General features: G+C 46.3%; 2 protein-coding genes and 1 long non-coding RNA gene across 4 annotated transcripts in view; 1 reads left to right on the forward strand and 2 right to left on the reverse strand.

Annotated features, from left to right (window-relative positions):
• The window catches only part of LOC310699299 (vomeronasal type-2 receptor 26-like), a gene marked incomplete at its 3' end in the record, with an annotated part of 299,229 nt that overhangs the window by 10,293 nt on the left and 266,296 nt on the right, over positions 1–22,640 (reverse strand). The window lies entirely within an intron of this gene.
• On the forward strand, positions 1,069–2,458 carry LOC310702234. The gene is made up of 2 exons (XR_014523385.1): positions 1,069–1,749; positions 2,039–2,458. It is a non-coding gene; the product is annotated as an uncharacterized lncRNA (long non-coding RNA).
• On the reverse strand, positions 4,427–17,423 carry LOC310701371 (uncharacterized protein). 2 transcript variants are annotated; one of them, XM_083492148.1, is made up of 6 exons: positions 17,376–17,423; positions 12,939–13,529; positions 11,010–11,136; positions 7,999–8,081; positions 6,882–7,008; positions 4,427–5,837 (listed from the first exon to the last, which is right to left on the reverse strand). In XM_083492148.1, exons 2-6 carry the CDS (start codon positions 13,335–13,337, stop codon positions 4,654–4,656), a joined length of 1,920 nt encoding a protein of 639 aa, XP_083348274.1. In that variant the 5' UTR covers positions 13,338–13,529; positions 17,376–17,423; the 3' UTR covers positions 4,427–4,653. The 2 variants fall into 2 exon arrangements, with proteins under 2 accessions (XP_083348274.1, XP_083348275.1); XM_083492149.1 differs by lacking the exon at positions 17,376–17,423 and having other exon boundaries at positions 12,939–13,546.

Consider the following 22,640-nt stretch of genomic DNA (forward strand, 5'->3'; position numbering starts at 1 on the left):
CCTACAAATCGCAGCAGCAGCAGCAACAGCAGCAGCAACAGCATCACTCTGGGTCCGCTGGCTCTCATTGCCTCTGTTGTGGCTGCTCTCAGCATAGTAAGCAGCAAATTAGAAGCAGGACCAAGCCCCCGGTGACATTAAGAGCAGAGGGAGGATACAGTCTCTTCACACTGGCAGAGTCCGTGCCTGCCTCAAAGCGTTCGGTTTCTCAGGAGGTATTTAAGTTGGCATTTCTTGTTGCATTAAGTTGCCTCGTGCATTTCTCCATTATCTGTTATTTGCAGAATAACAAAAATAAAGTGATGCTTGGGGGATCGGTCCCTTGAGTTTGGGGGCAAGAAAAAAAAGAGAACTAAATCACTATGATTCCTATAATTAGGAGGTGAAGCATCACCCCCACCCTGTACAGGGAGGCTCAAGGAGCAGGTGCGGAGCTGGAGGAAAACAGATCCGCAAGAGGAAAGGCCATAGCTCAGGGGTAGAGCATTTGTGAGGGGACCTCAGCAAGGGGAATTAGAGTTAAGGAGATGCTGCAGAGCAGCATCGTGTTGTGCAGATGCCTGATTATCGTCTTCCAAAGCAGCTACTCTATTCCGAACTTAAAAATGGAAAGCATAACGCTGGTGGTCAACAAGAGAGGTTTAAAGACTCTCTCAAGGCAAATCTTTAAAAAATGTAGTATAAACACCAGCAATTGAGAAACACTGGCTTCTGAGCGCTCCAGTTGGAGAACAGCCTTTACCAAAGCTGTCATGGACTTTGAACACACTCAAACTCAGGATTCAAGGGAGAAACGTGCTAAGAGGAAGGCACGCTTGGCAAATCCACACCATGATCAACTTCCACCCGGAAACCTATGTCCGCACTGTGGAAGGACATGTGGATCCAGAATTGACCTCCACAGTCACTTACGGACTCACTATTAAAACCGTGTTTATGGAAGACAATCTTACTCGCTATGAGTGATTGCCAAAGAGAGGAGAGAGATTTGCATTGCAAGCAGATCTCAGGTTCAATCCCTGGCATATCCAGGGAGAGCTGGGAGAGACTTCTGCCGGGATCCCCGCGTTAGATGCGATAGTACTAGACCGCCTATAGCCATTTGGTGATGAATGCATTACGACAGAGCAGCTGTGCTCCAGCAGCCAATAGGAGTTGCAGAGTCGCTACCTTGCAGAGCCTATATCCCTCAGGAGCGGGCCATCCTCTGAACCATTCCAGGTGTCCCAAGAAAGTCCAAAGAGCCTTGAGGGCATCAGATAATCCCTTCTCACACAGTAAAGAACTCGTGTGTCCATAAGTTATCCTTTATTGATTTGCTTTCAATGCTTATGCCTTTCCTTTCCATATATAGTTCAATGCTGCTAAGGAAAATGATGATGATGACGATGCTAATAATAATAATAATATGCAATTAAAAGCAACAACATATGCGAGCACAAACGAGAAGTATTTCAAAAGGAAGAGAACAAAATCTACAAGCCAGAAATAGAGCGATTTGGGGGTGAGGGGAAGCAACAGTGAAAATATCCCACAAAGGTTACGTACCAGTTATAGAGGGACCCTAGATAGCTCAGTTGGTTAGAGCATGATGCTGATAATACCAAGGTTGCAGGTTCGATCCCCGTCCGGGACAGCTGCGTATTCCTGCATTTCAGGGGGTTGGACTAGATGACCCTCAGGGTCCCTTCCAACTTTATGATTCTTTGTGAGAGCTGGGTGGGTTCAGAACTCTTCTGAGAGTTCTGTGTGTGAGAGTCAGAGTGAGAGCCAGTGTGGTGTAGTGGTTAAGAGCAGTAGTCTCGTAATCTGGCGAACCGGGTTCGCTTCCCCGCTCCTCCACATGCAGCTGCTGGGTGACCTTGGGCCAGTCACACTTCTCTGAAGTCTCTCAGCCCCACTCACCTCACAGAGTGTTTGTTGTGGGGGAGGAAGGGAAAGGAGAATGTTAGCCGCTTTGAGACTCCTTAAAGGGAGTGAAAGGCGGGATATCAAATCCAAACTCCTCTTCTTCTTCTTCTTCTTTGTGTGGAATAAGGATGAAGAAATCATTTTAATAGAGGGCTCTATAGTCCCTTTTTCTTCTTTTCCATCTTTATTGTCTTGCTTTTGTTATTCTTGCTCTTTTCCCTTTTTTATAATAGTTTCAGCCTGGACACTGAGGTCCAGCGCCGAGGGCCTTCTGGCAGTTCCCTCACTGAGAAAAGTGAGAATACAGGGAACCGGGCAGAGGGCCTTCTCGGTGGTGGCGCCCGCCCTGTGGAACGCCCTCCCATCAGATATCAAGAAAATAAACAACTACAGTGGAACCTCGGTTTTCGAACTTAAATCTATTCCAGAAAATCGTTCAACTTCCAAAAAGTTCAAAAACTGAGGATCAATGTGCTGGCTGCACAGTCAATGGGAAAAAATGAAAAATGTGGCTTGGAAGCTGTACGGCTTCTGAAAATCATTTGAAGCATTCACTTCCGGATTATCGGTGTTCAGGTTCCAAATTGTTCAGCTTCGAAGCGTTCGACAACCAAGTTTCCACTGTATCTGACTTTTAGAAGACATGTGACGGCAGCCCTGTTTAGGGAAGCTTTTATTGATGTTTTATCATGTTTTTAAGATTCTGTTGGGATCCGCCCAGAGTGGCTGCAGAAACCCAGCCAGCGTGTAAATAATAAATTATTATTATTATTATTATTATTATTATTATTAGGCTTTTATTGCATTTGATGTTGAAAACTTTCAATATAAATTGATTACAGTGGTACCTCGGGTTAAGTACTTAATTCGTTCCGGAGGGCCGTACTTAAGCAGAAACTGTTCTTAACCTGAAGCACCACTTTAGCTAATGGGGCCTCCTGCTGCCGCTACACCGCCGGAGCATGATTTCTGTTCTCATCCTGAAGCAAAGTTCTTAACCCAAGGTAATATTTCTGGGTTAGAGTCTGTAACCTGAAGCCTATGTAACCTGAAGCATATGTAACCCGAGGTACCACTGTACACAAAAAAAGGAGAAGACAGCACCAAACAGAAAGCAGAAAGATACAAAAACAAACTTCACAAACAGCTTTCCATTTTGCCTCCTCTCCCACCCCATCCTAAGAGATTTAAAAAATGCTGCAGTGAAGATGCTTTGTGAAAATACAAGGCGCGTAAACCAAATATGTATGTTACTTATGCAATCATGGCCATGCAATAGCTAAAAGAAAAAGAAGGAAGGAACACTGAAAATATCCCACAAAGATTATATATCAATTATGGCATATCAATCAATCAATCAATCAATCAATCAAATCCAACCTCCAAACGCTGAAGACCTCCCTAAAATAAACCGGCCTTATAAATAAGTTCACAAAAATTACTGGCCTGCCACTATTATTTTCTTACCCTCATGCTGGGCTGGAAATAGTGCCAGAAAACCCCACCCCTCCTCTGGCAACCCACTTGCATTTTGTGCTGAACTCAGAGAGGGTACAGAATACTGTCAGGAAAAAGCAGCAATGCGGGAGCGAGCTGCAAGTTGCTGGAATGCAAAACAGGATGTTGATGTTTGGGACTGTACTATGGGAACAAAGGGGCAGTCTATTCACTGTACTGAGCACCGGATGTTAGCTCAGAGTGTCATCTGACCTGTACTGGAAGTACAGGGGTGGAGTTTATCTCTCTCTACTGTTGGGAGTCTGGAGAGTGCAGACGTGTTTCTCTGTACTGCTGCAATGACAGAAATAAAGACATGTAAATAGATTTCTGTCTGTTTCTTTCCCCTCCCTGAGGGAAGCAGGGAGGAGGGAGGAATGGTGTGTCCCTCTCACGCTGAGTGGGATCGCCGATAGTGACCTAGCCTGTATCCTGCCGGGAGGTGCAGACGGGGAGGTCAACAAGGATCTCAAGCCGAGTGCCTGGAGAGTGGCCAGTTACCTCTGACTGAGGCCTGAGAATCCAACACTCAGTTGCCTGCCCACAATTCCTTGTCTCCTAAGGCTATCAGGCTAGTGCTTAAACATAAGGCTGGTCTTAACACTGCAATGAAAGGCCATGAATCAGAGAGGAGGGACAAATCACCAAGGATAGCTCAGTTGGTACAGCATGAGACTCTTAATCTAAGGGTCAAGGGTTCAAGTCCCAGGTTGGGCAAAAACATTCCTGCATTGCAGGGGGTTGGACTAAGTGGTCCCCGCGGTCCCGTCAAACTCTACGGTTCTGTGAAATCTCCATGGGTAGGGTGTGGCGAGAGAGGAAGGCCCCTTCCCAGGCGTAGGTTTGGAATTGACAAGAGGGCCTACGTAGATGACCTTGATCTCCAAGCATGCTCATATGAGAAGCTGGTCCAACAGAAACCATGGTCCAAAACCAGTTTCACAATCTGTATCATGGTTAACTCTTGCATCTGCCAGACTTGAAGCTTTCATTCGTTTGTTCAGAATAGTATGAAAACTTTCTTTTTACAGAAATCTTAAGTGCAAAAAAATGGAAGTACAAAATAAGAAGTCCACAGTAAGGCAAAACCTTTCTTTGGGCCAACTGAAATGTCACAAAATAAGTCAGCAAGCTCTTCAATTCTCCGAAAGCTTCTTTTACGCTCCCCAACACTCCCAAGTATTTATTTGAGGCAGAGGAGTTGAATTCCCTATGTGGGTTCTCTGGTGGCTAATAAGGGCTGTGCTAGCAACAGGGTTCTTGCTTAATCTCAGAAGCCATACACTGGCTTTCCTCTGTGAATTCCCCTAGAGGGCATAAGATGGATACGCCATCTGAAGCCATTTCAACGCTCCAAGCAATGATGGGTCTCCCAACCCCAGCATGAACTTTTTGGTGTCTGTTTAGATCCGCTTTTCTGTAAAACCTCTTCCCACATTCCAGACACTGGAAAGGTCTCACCCCAGTGTGGATTCTCTGGTGTGAAGTAAGGTCCGTTTGCTGCCTGAAATACTTCCCACACTCCGGGCACTGATACGGTTTCTCTCCTGTGTGTATGCTTTGATGGGAGGTGAGGCTCTTTTTCTGACTGAAGGTCTTCCCGCACTCCTGACACTCGTATCGTCTCTCTCCAGTGTGGATTCTTTGGTGTGTGAGAAGGTTGGACTTGTCGTAAAAGCTCTTTCCGCAGTGAGAGCACATGAAGGGTCTCTCCCCGGTGTGGATTCTCTGGTGGGAAGTGAAGCTCGTGATTTGGCTGAAGCTCTTTCCACATTCCGTGCAAGTATATGGTTTCTCCCCCGTGTGGATTCTTTGGTGTCTAGTAAGGTGTGGCTTATCGTAGAAGCTCTTCCCGCATTCCGAGCAAACGTACGGTTTCTCCCCAGTGTGGATTCTTTGGTGGGAAGTCAGGCCGAAGCTTTGATGGAAGCCTTTTCCACATACCAAGCACTGATATGGTTTCTCCCCTGTGTGGATTCTTTGGTGGATGACCAGGCTCGATTTATCGTAAAATCCCTTTCCACACTCGGAACACTTATACGGTCTTTCTCCCGTATGAATTCTTTGATGTGACGAGAAGCTTGCTAGCTGCCGGAAACTCTTTCCACACTCCAGACATTTGTATGGCTTCTCTCCTGTGTGGATTCTCCAATGAACGTTAAGGTCTGACTTGCGATTGAAGCTTTTCCCACATACTGGGCAGACATTTTTTCTTTGCCCTTTCTGTTTTCCCTGCTGAACTAAGATTTCGGGGAAATTGTCACCCTGCCATGTAACAGATTCGTTCATCCACATCTCTGTTTGATTTCCTTCCTGCTTTTCTGGCTCAACTTGATCTCCAATCTCCTCTTCCATTTCTAGATTCTTGTTCCTTTCTGACGACTCTCCATATGTCCCTTCATCAGTGTTACGCTCCCACTCATCACCTTCTGGAATACAGAGAGAGAAACTTGGTTAGAGGACAAAGCAGGGGAACAAGAAGGAAGTATTTTTTTAATCACCCATCATGCCAAATATACTGCTGCAGAGGAGACATCATACAGGTGTGGTTCTACTTCCACATTCTTTCCAAAGACTTATAACTGCTCTACACATCCAACAGAAGTTCCTAGACTGTGCCTTCCAGATTTGATTGGGGCTGCACTTGAAGATGACTTAGAAACTTCAACTGGTCCAAACTGCAGCGGCCAAATTACTGTCTGGGGTTCCATTTAAATCTCATATAACACATGTTTTCAAACAGCTGCATTTTTTTATCCCATCTCAGCTGCATGTAAGTTGATCTACCCCTTTTGCAATGAACAGACCACAGACTGCTAAGTAAGTTTAAAATGCTTTACTTACAGTTCCAAGCTGCACTGGGTACCAGGCAACGGGTTAATTCCCAGGCCCAATTCAAGGTACTCATGCTTGTGTTTAAAGCCATAAATCATTCAGGCCCCAAATACATGAAAAACTGCCTCTTTTCCTACAGACCTCCAAGAAGCCCACCCCCACCCCCCCGAAGCTCAGGATAGTGATGGTGGCAGACTATAAACTGTAGAACTCCCTCCCCACAGAAGTGTGTCTGGCAACTTCATTACAGTGGTACCTTGGTACTCAAATGGCTTGGCTCCCGAACAAATTGGCTCCCAAACGCTGCAAACCCGGAAATAAGTGTTCCGGTTTGCAAAAGTTTTTCAGAAGCCGAACGTCTGACGTGGCTTCTGCTTGAGTGCAGGAAGCTCCTGCAGCCAATCGGAAGCCACGCCTTGGTTGTCGAACAGTTTTGGGGGTTGAACAGACTCCCGAAACGTATTAAGTTTGAGAACCAAGTTCCCACTGTATATATGCTTTAGACAAACCTCTTTAACCTGGCCTTTGACACCTGAGAGGAATATTTTCAAGATTCACTGTATATTTTGTGACAGCATTTTTAAAAGTTGTATTGTATTGTAACAAATGGGTGGGACTTAACAAAGTGTGGCCCTTACCCAGAGAGGCCACGTTCCAGTAATTCTCCAGTTGCACCTCCCCGTGCAGAGCCCTTTGGCCCGGATCCAGCAGAGCCCACTCCTCCTCGGTAAAACACACAGCCACTTCCTCAAAGGCCATGGGACCCTGAATGGGGAAGAAAATGCCACGTCCTTCAAGTTATGTGTATCTTACATTTATACATATATATCTTGGGCTAGGGTATTTTTAGCGGAGAGCGGTTGTTGTGGGAATGGTTGTTGCTGTTTTCACTGTTCATTTCTTGCACCTTTATTTTGGATATTATTATTTATGTGGAAATTGTTCAATTGGGTCGTGCGCTTTTTGATGCTTCGCTAATTGTTTGTGACTACTTTGGTGGTGCTTGTAGTTATCTAATTTTTTTATATGCTGTAAGCCACCTTGAGCACGATTTTAACTTTGGAAAGGTGGCATACAAATTAAAGATTGACAAACAGATTCTGAAAGATTTCTGATTTGCAAGAAATGAGCGCCCCCTTCCAAACCACCTCGCCACCCCTTTGGAGTCAAACTTTTGCCTAAGCAAAATAAGCAGAGCTCACAGCCTCTGTTGTGTGTTGTTTGATGGGTTTAACATCTCTATCAACATATGACAGGCACCCGATATACACTCGTACCTTGGAAGTAGAACAGAATCTGTTCCGGAGGTCCGTTCGACTTCCAAAACGTTCAGAAACCAAAACACAGCTTCTGATTGGCTGCGGGAAGCTCCTGAAGCCAATCGGAAGCCGGGGAAGCCCCATTGGACGTTCAGCTTCCAAAAATAGTTCGCAAACCGAAACAGTCATTTCTGTTTGGGGGCCAAAACAGAAAACCCATCTACAACTGTATGCACTTAGACTAAGCATTAGGAAGAATTTTCTGACAATAAGAGCTGCTTCACAAGTGGAACAGACCCTCTCAGAAGGTGATGGACTGCTTCATTGGAAGTCAGGTGGCCATCTGTCAGGGATTCTTCGGGTGTGATTCCTGCATTGCAGGGGGCTGGACTAGCTAACCCTCATGTGGTCCCCTCCATCTCTACACTTCTGTGAATCTATGGAATGTGGAGGCACCCCAATCATCCTGTGTACATGTTTTTCTGACGGTCCTTACCTGAGTTGACTGTGCAGAAGCTGTTGCTCTGTCACAAGTTAGGGATGATTCAGAGAGGGTCAAGGACAACACGCCATTGCCTGCTACAGAAGATGGCGAAAACAGATGTTGTTTTTGCTTTTAGAAAACCAGTGCTAATAATAATAATAATAATAATAATAATAATAATAATAATAATAATAATTTATTATTTATACCCCACCCATCTGGGTGGCTCCCAATCGAGTGTCAAAAACAATACAGCATTAAATATTAAAAACTTCCCTAAACAGGGCTGCCTTCAGATGTCTTTTAAAGATGAGATAGCTGTTTATTTCCTTCACATCTGATGGGAGGGCGTTCCACAGGGCGGGTGCCACTACCAAGAAGGCCCTCTGTCTGGTTCCCTGTAACCTGACTTCTCACAGGGAAGGAACTGCCAGAAGGCCCTCAGTGTCCGGGCCTTAGTGTCCGGGCAGAACAATGGGGGTGGAGACACTCCCATTGGTATACTCCCATTCAGGTATACTAGGCTGAGGCCATTTAGGGTTTTAAAGGTCAGCACCAACACTTTGAATCATGCTCGGAAACGTACTGGGAGCCAATGCAGATCTCTTAGGACCGGTGTTATGCGGTCTCGGTGGCCACTCCCAGTCACCAGTCTAGCTGCCACATTCTGGATTAATTGCAGTTTCCGGGTCACCTTCAAAGGTAGCCCCACGTAGAGCGCATTGCAGTAGTCCAAGCGGGAGATAACTGCTGCTGTTATGCCCATGCCACCAACTTTTTTTATTGCTTGGTTAATTTGAAGGGACAATGGCGCACTAAAAGGTATCAGCACACAATATTTCTCTAAAACGCTACAAGTATAATGCAATGATTTCATAATCGCAATGCCAACCTGAACTCCTTTGGGAGGGAATGGTGGGATATAAATCAGATAACAAGCAAAAGGAATAATACTTCTAAATATAAGAGGTAACAACATCCACAACTGATGAATGGGTTAATAAAATTAATGGGCTGTGTTGAAACAGCAGCGCTAACTGCCAGACTAGAAGAGTGGAATTTCTTCTTGTTAGGTTTATATTGAATGTATTGTTATGAACAAGAAGGCAGCAAAGAGATCTGAATTATAATGTCTTTATCAAACAATATGAAAAGTTAAAGAAAAAACAAAAATGGTTATTTGTGATGTAGCTAAGATGGATTATGTGAAAATTTAATAAAATATAAATATTTCAAAAATACTACTAAATATATATACCACCTTATAATATAATGTAGTTGTGCATATTAAGGCATTTAAAAGCAGGCATTTGAAGGCTAAAATCTTGGCAACCCTGAGGATAATTGTGACTGCTTTAAGCTGTTTTTAGGATGCTTTAAATTACCGTATTTTTCGCTCTATAAGACGCACTTTCCCCCTCTTAAGAAGTAAGGAGAAATGTGTGTGCATCTTATGGAGCAAATGCAGGCTCCATGGCTTCAGCGAAAGCAACGCGAAGCCTCCGAAGCGCAGCCAGGAGAGCAAGAGGGGTCGGTGCGCACCGATCCCTCTTGTTCTCCTGGCTTCGCTTCGCTGGAGAGGTGCTGCGCAGCTTTCCCTCTCTGCGCAGCGCCCTTTCAGCGAAGCAGGAGGAGAAAAGGAAGGGGCTCCGTTTCGCCTGCCGCTTCGCTGAAGGGGCGCTGCGCAGAGAGGGAGAGAATATTTTTTTTCTTGTTCTCCCCCTCTAAAACTAGGTGCGTCTTATGGTTGGGCGTGTTTTATAGAGCGAAAAATACGGTATACTTTTTACTAGCACGCTGCAATCCTGGGATATAACTTGAGACAACTACAACAAAACAGTACTTGGTAACAAGATAATATAAAGGTAAAAGGTACCCCTGCCCGTTCGGGCCAGTCTTGCCAGACTCTAGGGTTCTGTGCTCATCTCACTCTAGAGGCTGGGAGCCAGCGCTGTCCGCAGACACTTCCGGGTCACGTGGCCAGCGTGACAAGCTGCATCTGGCGAGCCAGCACAGCACACGGAACGCCGTTTACCTTCCCGCTAGTAAGCGGTCCCTATTTATCTACTTGCACCCGGGGGTGCTTTCGAACTGCTAGGTTGGCAGGCGCTGGGACCGAGCGACGGGAGCGCACCCTGCCACGGGGATTCGAACCGCCGACCTTCTGATCGGCAAGTCCTAGGCGCTGAGGCTTTTACCCACAGCGCCACCCGCGTCCCCAACAAGATAATATAGAGGGACGTAAATAATCATCAACAACAATAAAACATTATGATCACCAAGTCATTTAATTTGCCACTTTCAGATTCCCCATAGATCAGTTTTAAAAAGAGAGAGGAGGGAGAAGAGGAGAGAAGGAGGATATAATATAATATAAACATAACTGAAATGCGTGGTAAAACAATTACATTGAATCAATACAGTCGACGCTCAGGTTGCGAACATGATCCGTGTAGGCACGTTCGCAACCCACAGCACCACATGATTTGGCACTTCTGCACATGCACAAAGCACAATTTAGTGCTTCTGCCGAAACCCGGAAGTAACCTGTTCTGGTACTTCCAGGTTCGGTGTGGTGCGCAACCCAAAAACGCGCAACCTGAAGCGTCTGTAACTTGAGATATGACTGTACATTAATTAAAACAGGAGACAAGATGGGATTCGACTCCATTGTGTGTACGGAACAAGATCTACTATTGCAGTGGGATTTTTCCCTCTCCCCAAAGCCTGCTAAATCTGTTCTGGAGAGTTAAGAGAAAACTCCAAACAGATTTAATCTTGTCGTGCAAACGGAACTTGCTCCGTGCAGTCAAACCCAGCTTAGAGTTATGGTGAATTCAACCCTCAGGCTGAGAGAGGAATAAGCTCTGGGAGTTGTGACTCAGAGATGGACAGGCACCCCCCACAGGCAAGATCAGCGACTCATTAATTACAGGCTTCCACAAAAAGGAAGGAGATCTAGACTTTTTCCTGGAGAACGTCATAGCACCCAGAAACTCAAGGAACGGGAAACCCTCCCTTACCCAGCGACACGTCTTGAGTCCGAATCTCTGGCGCGATTCCCACACAGAGTGACTTCTTGCAGGCATTAGGAACGTCCTTTTCTGACTCGAGGGAATCAGCGACCGCTTGTGGGAGGGACCGCGGCACCTGAAACAGCAAGCAAGATTTTATTCAGGGAGCAGGGAAGAAAACTAGGGGACTGGGATGGATTTTCAGCATCTTCTTCTTCCAGCTCTGCAAAACTCTGCAGCACTCAGCGGGGCTGAAACAGGAACGCAGGAAGCAGAGAATGGCCCACCTGCCACCAGGGTGGATTTGATATAAATCAAATTGATTTAAATCACTATTTATACCATGATTTAAATCACAATTTATATCATGATTTAAATCACTAGTAGCTTTTACAGTTACATCAAAAATTACTGATTTGGTTATACTATTAGAAATACATAGGCAGATAATAATGAAATTACAGTGGTACCTTGGGTTACATACGTTTCAGGATACATACGCTTCAGGTTACAGACTCCACTAACCCAGAAATAGTGCTTCAGGTTAAGAACTTTGCTTCAGGATGAGAACAGAAATTGTGCTCTGGCGGTGCGGCGGCAGCAGGAGGCCCCATTAGCTAAAGTGGTGCTTCAGGTTAAGAACAGTTTCAGGTTAAGAACGGAGCTCCAGAACAAATTAAGTCTATTGTGAGGTTGGCTGTTTACATTTGGACAACTTTCCTGCTGTACTTTATCAGAAGGAGAAAAATCATCATATCCTTAATAATAATTTAAACAATTTATTTAACTAAAACAATAACATTATCGCATATGCATCCATGTTTGTTAACTGATGTGATTAAATAATTTTATTTTTTTAACGGAGTTTTAGCACACATGAAAAACTTAAAACAAATCCTTATTTCCTGCTAGTCTTTCCTTACTTCCTTATAGCCTTTGGACTGTAATGTAACTTAAATAGAAGACTGTCTTTAGGAAGATTTTCCTCCAAAAAGCATTTTATTTTAAAAATCCGATTTAAATTTAAAAAATCTGATTTAAATTAAACAAACCAGATAGGCAGGATATAAATAATTATTATAAATTATTATTATTATTATCATTATTATTAACTCCCTGGAGACCTAGAGATGTGACGATAGACTGCTCTGCCGCCTTTCTTTTAGCAAATGTTTTGTGACACTGGGGAAGGTTACTGATTGCCAAAAATTGGAAAAGCAGCAGCGTCCCAACTAAAACAAACTGGTTATCTAAAATGATGGAATACTTCCATATTGCCGAACTAACAGGGAGGATAAGAGGAGATATGGTACAAAAAGTGAATAAGGAGTGGGCTATCTTTAAGGATGTATGGAAGTGAGAGCTGGACCATAAAGAAGGTTGATCGCCGAAGAATTGATGCTTTTGAATTCTGATGCTGGAGGAGATGGTTGGACAGTGTTCTCGAAGCTACAAACATGAGTCTGACCAAACTGCAGGAGGCAGTGGAAGACAGGAGTGCCTGGCATGCTCTGGTCCAGGGGGTCACGAAGAGTCGGACACGACCAAACGACTAAACAACAACAACAATCTTTAAGGAATACATCAAAATTTATGTGGAAAAAGTAGAATTTCTGACAGATACTGAGTGAATCCAGAAAATGATTAGAGCGAAAGGAGAGTAAAGTTAAGATAAAAGAAGAGATTAAAGAAATAATGAAATGTGTTTAAGCCAGATGGAAAAATAAAGTAGCGTAACAAGAATGGGTGGAAGTCAAGTCACTTGGTGGGTGTCCGTGTGGGGTAGGTGTGTAGGTATGTTGACATGTATAGTACAGGTAAGTATTATATAGAGTAATGTAGGTACATTTTATGTTCGGAAAATTAGGTAGTGTGTTGTATTGTGTAAATGTATATGTATGTGTTTTATTAATAAAAAAGATGGAAATATTCTCTCACCTGTTTCTCCTCTCCCTGCTTCTTCCCCTCCACCTGGCTCAGGAGGAAGCCTTCGGCCAGGGCCACCGCCTGGGAGCTGGTCTCCGCTCCGCACTCCCTGACCCAGTTCTCCATCTCCGGGGGGAGGACAGCCAGGAACTGCTCCAGGATCACCAGGTCCAGCATCTGGGCCTTAGTGAACCTTTCCGGCTTCAGCCACCGACGGCAGAGACTGTGGAGTCGGCTGCAAACCTCTCGGGGTCCCTTGGCCTCCTGGTAGAGTAACCCTCTGAAGCGCTGGCGTTGGTCATCAGAGCTGGCATCGTCCACACCTGGGATCTCTGGGACAGACTTTTCCCTGTATGTCCCACGGCTCCCAATCTCAACAGCATCAGGGCCAGCTGCGGTTCGCTCCTCCATCTTCGCTCTGTACTCCCAAGGCGGCTTCCGAGATAGCCGTAAAGATATTCTCCCGCCAATTTCTCTCTTGTTAAAGCCAAGAGCTGTCCGGATCGGAGGCTTGCAAAGGGTTGGAGTTCTTCTGCGTGGAGCAAAGGTATTTTCACAAGCCAGTGCAGACGATTCCAGCTAGCAACCGACTGGGGCTTCTGCCTGCAGGAAAAACAGGCCAGTGTTAAGGCTCAGTGAGAAACCAGAGATTGAAGAGCTGTTTGGGGAAAAAAATTAAAATACTGTTTGTAATGCTGTAACCTGCCCTGGAACCTTAGCGTGAATGGCAGGTAATAAGTACCGTATTTTTCACTCTATAACACACACCCGACCATAACACGCACGTAGTTTTTAGAGGAGGAAAATCCGTAGGCATGCCACCCGTAGGCATTCCCTCCATAACACGCACAGACATTTCCCCTTACTTTCTAGGAGGAAAAAAGTGAGTGTTATGGTGCAAAAAATACGGTAAGTAAGTTATGCGCCCACATGCGGTGGTTTTGCCTTTAGGTCTCTACAGTGTTGGCGACACAATCTTTGATCGCATTTCTAAAATCACTGGGCCGCCCACAAAGTAGCCCCTTCTCTTGTTTTCCCTGGCCTCAAACTCCTCCATAAATATCTTCCTCATTTCCTCTTGGCTGCAGCCAGATTAATAGCTGGAGGCTGGAAAACGTCCTCTGATTTTTTATTATTACAGTGGTACCCGTGGTTGCGAACGGGATCCGTTCCGGAGTCTCGTTCGCAACCTGAAAAGAACGCAACCCGCGTCTGCGCAGGGCGCAATTTGCCACTTCTGTGCATGTGCGTGACGTCATTTTGCGCATCTGCGCATATGTGAGTGGCGAAACCCGGAAGTAACCCATTCCGTTACTTCCGGGTCACCACGGGACACAACCTGAAAATGCGCAACCTGAAGCAAACGTAACATGAGGTATGACTGTATTATTATTATATTATTATTATTAATAATAATAATAATACCTCAGTTGTCGAACAGAATCCTTTCTGGAAGACAGTTCGGCTTCTGCAACATTTGAGAACCAATGGCAAATTCCATTCAGAAAATTGTGAAACATTGTTCATGTAAGCAACAACGGCAGCCAGAATATTAGTGGCAAGAAATTGGAAAAATGAAGCAATACCTACAATAGCAGAGTGGCAAACCCTAATGATAGAATATCTCCAGCTAGCAAGAGAGATCAATCGAAACAAGAGTGTATATAAAGAATGGAGAATATTGAAAGAATACCTAAAAAACTATTGTAAGAATAAGACTCTCCTGGCAGAACTAGAGTGATTCTTGTAAATAAAAGGTGGAAATGATATTGTGTTTGCACGTACGAAAATGATTAAGTTAATTTGAGACTGTGCATTATAAAGGAAAGAATAGATAGAGTAAATGAAAATACTGGAGGTCTTTTGTAGCTAATTCACAGTAATGTTTTTATTCTTTTATGTGAGCTTGTATTGATCTGAATTTATGTGTAAACATGATATGGCATTTACATATATGAAATGTATAATAGTATGTATTTTTTTTCCTCTTTTTTATTTTATTTATTTATTTATTTTGCTTTATGTTTGTATTAAAAGTTGTTGCGTTTTGATATTTTTTAATTCAAATCAATAAAGATTTATTTTTTAAAAGAGAGAGAGAATTGCGAAACGCGCCTTGGGAGCCGTTCGACTTCCGAGGCGCATTTGAAAAATAATTCAAAGTATTGGTGCTGACCTTTAAAGCCCTAAATGGCCTCGGTCCTGTACAGTGGTACCTCGGGTTACAGATGCTTCAGGTTACAGACTCCGCTAACCCAGAAATAGTACCTCAGGTTAAGAACTTTGCTTCAGGATGAGAACAGATATTGTGCTCCGGCGGCGCAGCAGCAGCAGGAGGCCCCATTAGCTAAAGTGGTGCTTCAGGTTAAAAACAGTTTCAGGTTAAGAGTGGACCTCCAGAACGAATGAAGTACTTAACCCGAGGTACCACTGCATACCTGAAGGAGCGTCTCCACCCCCATCATTCTGCCCGGACACTGAGGTCCAGCGCCGAGGGCCTTCTGGCAGTTCCCTCCCTGCGAGAAGTGAGGTTGCAGGGAAACAGACAGAGGGCCTTCTTGGTAGTGGCGCCCGCCCTGTGGAACGCCCTCTCATCAGAGATCAAGGAGATAAACTATATGACTTTCAGAAGACATCTGAAGGCAGCCCTGTTTAAGGAAGTTAATGTATGGTGTTCTATTGTATTTTTAATATTTTGTTGGGAGCTGCCCAGAATGGCTGGGGAAACCCAGCCAGATGGGCAGGGTATAAGTAATAAATTGTTGTTGTTGTATAAGTAATAAATTGTTGTTGTTGTTGTATAAGTAACAAATTGTTGTTGTTGTTAAACAATATTGATGAATATTATTATTGTTATTAAACAATATTGATGAATATTATTATTATTAAACAATATTGATGAAGGTGGACCAGTGGTCCTTATAGAGGCCTATTCAAACCACACATTTAAAGAACTGTGATATTTCTGCATTGCAGGGGTTGGTCTAGATGAGCCTTAGGGGTCCCTCGCAACTCTACAATTCTATGATATCATGTTAAACATTCATGGCTTCCCCCAAAAAACATCCTGGGAGCTGCAGTTTGTTAAAGGGGTGTTGAGAGTTGTTAAAAGACCCCCCCCCCCATTTCAGAGTTTCCTGGGAAGGGGGGTTGATTACTAAGCCACTCTGGGAATTTTAGCTCTGCGAGGGGAAGGGGGGGTGTCTCCTAATAGCACCCTTAAAAAACTACAGTTCACAAAGTGCTTTGTGGGGAGGGGAGGCACGACTGTTTAAAGTGGTATCTGAGTGCTTTAAAGGTACAGCGTGAACGTATAAGGACGGCTTCCTCTTTTCCAATTTACACAGCAGGAAACTGGGGTTTACTCAATTAAAAGCGGATTCAAGCATTCTGTTGCCTTGGGGGGCAGGATCTATTACATTTTTATTTTTCCTTTTTGCAGTTTGTAACTGTGTTTGCAGGAGGAGAGTTATCTGTTATTCTCTGCCTTTTGCGTTCTCGTTTTGTATTTTTAGGTTGTCAACCGCCCTGCGATTTTCAGGAAACGGGTGGTATACAAAATTCATAACTAATAATAATAATAATAATAATAATAATAATAATAATAATGTGGTGAGGTTTGAGCTCTACAAGCAAAACGAAGTGGGGGGAACTGCTTTAAGCACCGTGCAAGCTTTCCGCAAAGCAAAGCAAATCAGGGCTCGACAAAGGAGACCGTCTGGAGAGGATCCAAAAAGTCTGGCTTTTAATTTATATCATGGGTAGGCAAACTAAGGCCCGGGGCCGGATCCGGCCCAATCGCCTTCTAAATCCGGCCCGCGGACGGTCCAGGAATCAGCGTGTTTTGACATGTCTAGAATGTGTCCTTTTATTTAAAATGCATCTCTGGGTTATTTATGGGGCATAGGAATTCGTTCATTTTTTTCCAAAATATAGTCCGGCCCCCCACAAGGTCTGAGGGACAGTGGACCGGCCCCCTGCTGAAAGAGTTTGCTGACCCCTGATTTATATTAATCGTGGGCCTTTGGCGGCAGTTGTGCAAACCTATAGATCCGGTATGCGTTTGAATCCCCGCCCCCAATAGTGACAGCCTGGAGGTGCCCCCCCCCGCCGCCCCCCCGCGTCTCCCTTTGTAGGGACTGAAAAAAGAGGGGTGGCGCAGGAGATCCCCATCTGCCTCCTTCTGCCTGCCTTGGGCTTCTCTCCCCCCGGGACCCGACCAAAGCCCACTCCTCTGCAATGCATTGCAGCGCATTGCAACAATGCAACGTATTGCAACGCTGTAATGCAATGAATTTGCAACAATGCAATTCACTGCATTGCAAGAATGCAATGCAATTGCAACAGTGCAATGCAATTGCAACAATGCAATGCCGTCCCCTGCTCTCCTCGGAGCTATTTCCCTCCCTGGGGAATCTCCCCTTCCCGGAGAGGCCCTTTTGCACTCACCAGATGCTCTTTTGCCAGGGGAATGGTGGCAGGAGGGGTGGGGGTGGCGCAGGCAGGAAGTGGGCCTTCCTCTTTCTTCTGAGGCGCCTCTCTAGGAAGGACGGCTCTCTCGCGTTAACCTTTAGACTGCTGAATTCTCCCCCCCCCCCGCACCCCCGCGCTCTCTGCAGCAAGTTTGCTCGTAGAGGAGCGCGTTGCCTTGCGTTGCCCGTTCTTCTATTATTATTTTTTAAAGGCTTCTAGTTAATTTTACTTGCTCATGTTTTATTTTGATGTGAAGTGGCTTTGAGACTGTGTGTGTGTGTGTGTGTGTGTGTGTGTGTAAAAGAAGCAGCCCAATGCAATATAAAAAAAATAAGGACGTTTAAAGCACCAAAAAAGAATCCCATGAACTGTTGTTTAAGCCGCACAGAACTGCAAACCCCAGCACCCTTAGAAAACTACAGTTCCCATGATTATTTCTGGGAGGGCATGTTTTAAACCGGGGTTTCCCAAACGTGGGTCTTCAGCTGCTTTTGAACTACAATTCCCACCATCCCTGACCACTGGTCCTGCTAGCTAAGGATGATGGGAGTTGTAGTCTAAAAAAACAGCTGGCGACCCAAGTTTTGGGAACAAGGATTTAAATGTATGGCGCACAAGAACGAGAGAGAAAAGTCGCTAAGACAAAACTTTTGCGCTTTTCTAGCCTTTCTAGATATTATCTCTTGTCTCCTAAACTCCTCCCTGAAACTCTGGCGAGCTGCCTGAACTTCTTCGTTGGCTAAGATCACATTCGTACAGTGCAAATTTTTGTTAAAGGTCCCAAGATTTGTTAGGAGATCCTTCCCTTATGTTTGATTGTCAGAGTTCCCAGCCAGATGGTCGGGGTATAAATAATAAGTTGTTGTTGATGATGATGTTAGGAATGGTGAAATATACTCAGAGTCGCAAAGTGATTTCATGCTCTTTATTCAGCTCATAGTGGTGAGGAGGAATGAATGACAGTCCCCTCACAGTATCTGCTTTATATACATTATTTACACAATGGGCTGCACATGATTGGCTAATTCCGGAATTCTACTGTAAGCCAATCAGGTTGTGGATTCACTTCTATCTGGAGCAGGATTGGGTGGTTCCTGCCAACCAATCATACTGCTGCATTGTTCTAGGACCAATCAGACTGCTGCATTCTGAATCCTATTGTTCTAGGACCAATCAGACTGCTGCATTTTGGATCCTATTGTTCTAGGACCAATCAGACTGCTGCAGTTTGGATCCTATCAACTCAGTACATAACAAATGGGAGGCGCGGGAAAGGTTAAAGAAAGGGAGTGAAAAGGTCCCAGAGAGTCAGGGGGGGGAAAGCAAGAGGAGGCCCCCACTTCCTGTCTTCACCCCCCCCCACACACACACACACACTTCAAAACCATTCAGCTGGCCAAGGAGGTTCTGGTGAGTGCAAAGTGACGGGTGCAAGGAGTGATCCCCTTACCCAGGATACAAAGTGCAAAGCAAGGAGAGAGGGGTCGGTGGGATGCAGATACCCAGCCAGGGAAAGCGGGGGGGGGGGAGAAGGGGGGGGACAATGCCAAAACATCTCTAGTAAAGTGTAGGGCTGGAGCCCCCTGCAGGGAAAAAAATAATGCACGCCAGGAAAGCGGGGTGGGAGTTTTGGGTGGAAGGCAAGTCCATAAAAGTCAGGAAGCTGCAGATTGGGGGGAGGGGAGGGCAGGAGACCACCCAAGACGCGCGGGGGGGGTGCAGAGGGGAGGGTGAGTAGGTAGGTCTAGGAAGAAGCCGCAAAAGGGAGGGTATCTGAGCCTGCCTGCCTGCCTGCCTTCCTCCACTTTTTTAAAAAATATCTCCAAGAAATCCAGTGTCAAATCACACCTGGAAGGCACGCCTACAGACCGGACTATAAAAAACATGGATCCAACACTTTGCTGCCCTGCAGCACCACAAAAACAGGGATCCGAGGCATGGATCCTCATGAATTCATATGATTTTTATACTGAAACAAAATAAAACCACCATGATACTCTAGACCACTGTTTCCCAACCACTGTTCCGTGGCACACTAGTGTGCCGCGAGATGTTGCCTGGTGTGCCGCAGGAAAAATTAAAAAATTCGAAAGATTTTTTTTTTTTAAAGTCAAATTTTCGATTGGGGCGCCGTCACTAGATGACCCCTGGGGTTCCCTCCCTCCCTCCCGCTCTGCGCCTCCCTCCTCCTCCTCCGGGGAGGCCCTTCCTGGCTCTCGGCCAAGGCTTGGCGGCTGCCACTCACTCGCTCGCCCACCCGTCCCTCCATCCCTGCACCCGGCCTCTCCCCCTCCGTCCCCGGCGCAGGGGCTGCCAGGATCCGTAGTCCCCTCGCCCTTGGGCTCCGCGCCCGCGCGGGGTGCGCGAACTACGTTTCCCAGCGTGGCCTGGCGGGCCGGGCGTTTTGTTTGAAGCGCTCTTCTCCCGGCCATGGAATGAGCGCAGCGGCGGCGGCCGGGCGGGCAGGGGCTCTTCCGCGCAGACCCCGCGCAGCCTGCCTGCGCCCCCGCGGAGATCGGGCGGCAGGATGGAGCCCGGGGATCCCCGCGGAGGCGGAGCGGCGGAGGCGGAGGCTGCCCCCCAGGTAGGGCTGCGTCGGGGGGGGGTTATTTTTGCAATGCTGCATCCGCGCCGGAGGGGACGCATCGGACCGCGGGGAGACCCCTTGGCGGGCGTGCAAGGCAATGCATGCGTGCAGGCGTTGCATGGAGTGCAGTGCAATGCAATGGCAACGTGGCGCCCTGCATGCATGCATGCAACTTCCACTGGCGCTCCGGACTTGGCAGGTGAGGGGGGTCCCCAGTGGGCGGCAGAGAGAGCCGGGAGGGCGAAGGGGAGCCGGGGGGGAGCAGCGCTGCTCCCTGAGCCGAGCCCGGGGGGAAACTTTGGCGTCGTTGTGCCGGGTGTTGGAAGCGGAGGCCCCTCACCTGCAAAACCTGGTCACCTCTCATATATTTCGTGCATTGCATTCATCGCCCGCTTTCTCCTCCAAGGAGCTCCCGGGGGCGCGCGTGGTTCTCCCCGTGTTATCCTCGCAACAACAGCCCTGCGAGGTGGGTCAGGCGAGTGGCCCAAGGGAGCACCCAGGGATTGTCCTGGTCAGGTGGGGTGATTTGAACCCTGCTCTCTGCCCGGTCTTCGTCCTCATTTAGCCCCCACATGTGCATGACTGTGCATGACTGAGGTTTTCCCCCCTCGTCTTGGCTATGGTGTGAGTCTGTGCTGTTAATTAATGGGGTTCTGCCTTCGGAGAAGATGAGCCAGCCCTCAAGGAGGTGATTATGTAATTTGCTAGCAATTCATGTCCCTCCCGGCGTGACGCTGCGCGCTGACGTCACGGAGCTGTAATGGTGGTGTGCCTCGAGATTTTTTTCATGAAACAAGTGTGCCTTTGCCCAAAAAAGGTTGGGAAACACTGCTCTAGACCACATCTTAGCCTGTAGGCAACATCAAAAAAATCACGCATCCACTGTTTCGTGGGGCCGCAATGGCGCAAAAACATGGTTAAAAAACACGGATCCTTGTGGATCCTTATGATGTTTGCACTAGATAAGCCCGAAGTCACCATCACATCAAATATCATGGCCATGGGCACAGCCTGCGCCACAAAAATCACTGATCCACGGTTTCCTGACGACACTGTGGCCCCAAAACGTGGTACTGAACCATGGATCCTCAGGGTTTGAATGAAAAAATCATATGAACTCATGACGATCTGTTTAAAATCATCTGTATCCGCCTTTTACCCAGTCCCCTCCCTTTCTTTCTTAAAAAAAGCTTTTATTGAAGGTTTTATAAACAAATAAATGAGGAAAGGTGCATATAGCACCTCCCCTTTCAATTCACAGAGTCTTTTTCACGGTTTATCTTGTGGGGTTTTTTTGGGGGGGAGAGAAAGAGGGGGATGTTGTTGTTTCATTCTGTTGCATAGTGTCATCACGGGGATTTGTATCATGTGGGCAGCTCCTTTACTTATACAGTGGTGCCTCGCAAGACGAAATTAATCCGTTCCGCGAGTCTCTTCGTCTTGCGGTTTTTTCGTCTTGCGAAGCACGGCTATTAGCGGCTTAGCAGCTATTAGCGGTTTAGCGGCTATTAATGGCTTAGCAGCTATTAACGGCTTAGCGGCTTTAAGAAAAAGGAAACAAACTCGCAAGAACTCGCAAGACATTTCGTCTTGCGAAGCAAGCCCATAGGGAAATTCGTCTTGCGGAACGACTCAAAAAACGGAAAACTCTTTCGTCTAGCGAGTTTTTCGTCTTGCGAGGCATTCGTCTTGCGGGGCACCACTGTTGGATAAAAGCAGCAATGCAAAAGCCAGCTCCAGATGGCTGGAATGCAAAACAGGATGTTGTGGTTTGCAACTGTACTGTTGACAAAAAGGAGGAGTCTATTCTCTGTACTGAGCATCGGATGTTAGCTCAGAGTGTCATGTGACCTGTGCTGGAAGTGCAGGGGTGGAGTTGTGACTCTTCTGATGGAGTCTGAAGGGTGCAGTCACGTTTCTATGTACTGCTGAATGACAGGAATAAAACATGTAAATAGGACTCCTGTCTGTCTCATTTCCCCTCCCTGGGGGGAAAGCAGGGAGAGAGAAGCAGAGGGTGTGTTCTCCTCACGTCTAATGAGGAGAATCGCCGAGTTACGACCTTGTCTGCCGGGAAGACGCAGACGGAAGGTAAACAAAGTATCTCACTCAATTTGCCCGGGGGAGGCCAGTTTACCTCTGACTGTGAGCTGAGATACTGACATATTTGTCTTCATATCTGAGCACTCCTTCAAGGTAGAGGCTTCTTGTTCCCTCTGAAGTTGGGGCGAAGAACACAAGATGACAGAAGAAGAGACCTCTGGATCAGGCCCACGGCCCGTCTAGTCCAGCATCCTGTTCTCGCGGTGGTCCAATGGAAATCAAGCAAGCAGGATTTGAGCGCAGGAGCAACTCTCCCTTCCTTCTGCGGTTTCCAGCACAGCCATCGCGGCTGGTACCCATCAATAGTCCTCTCTCTCTCTGCTTCATGACCAAAGCTGAAGGACTCCCCCTGTACACACACTCCAATCTCCAATCGTTTACTTAGTCTGTGTTTCCTGCAGGGAGACATGTAAAATGCATGCCAGCAGTGTTTCTAGCCAGCTTTGAAACAGTACAGTGATGGTACCCTGCCTGATATCAAGTGGCAAGGAGTTCCAAAGTGTCAGCTGGAGCCCTTTCCATGGAGGCGCAGGTTGCAGCCACATCAAAGG

This window comes from Podarcis liolepis, assembly GCF_965112155.1.
Source record: "Podarcis liolepis genome assembly, chromosome: 2".
Classification (NCBI taxonomy): domain Eukaryota; kingdom Metazoa; phylum Chordata; class Lepidosauria; order Squamata; family Lacertidae; genus Podarcis; species Podarcis liolepis.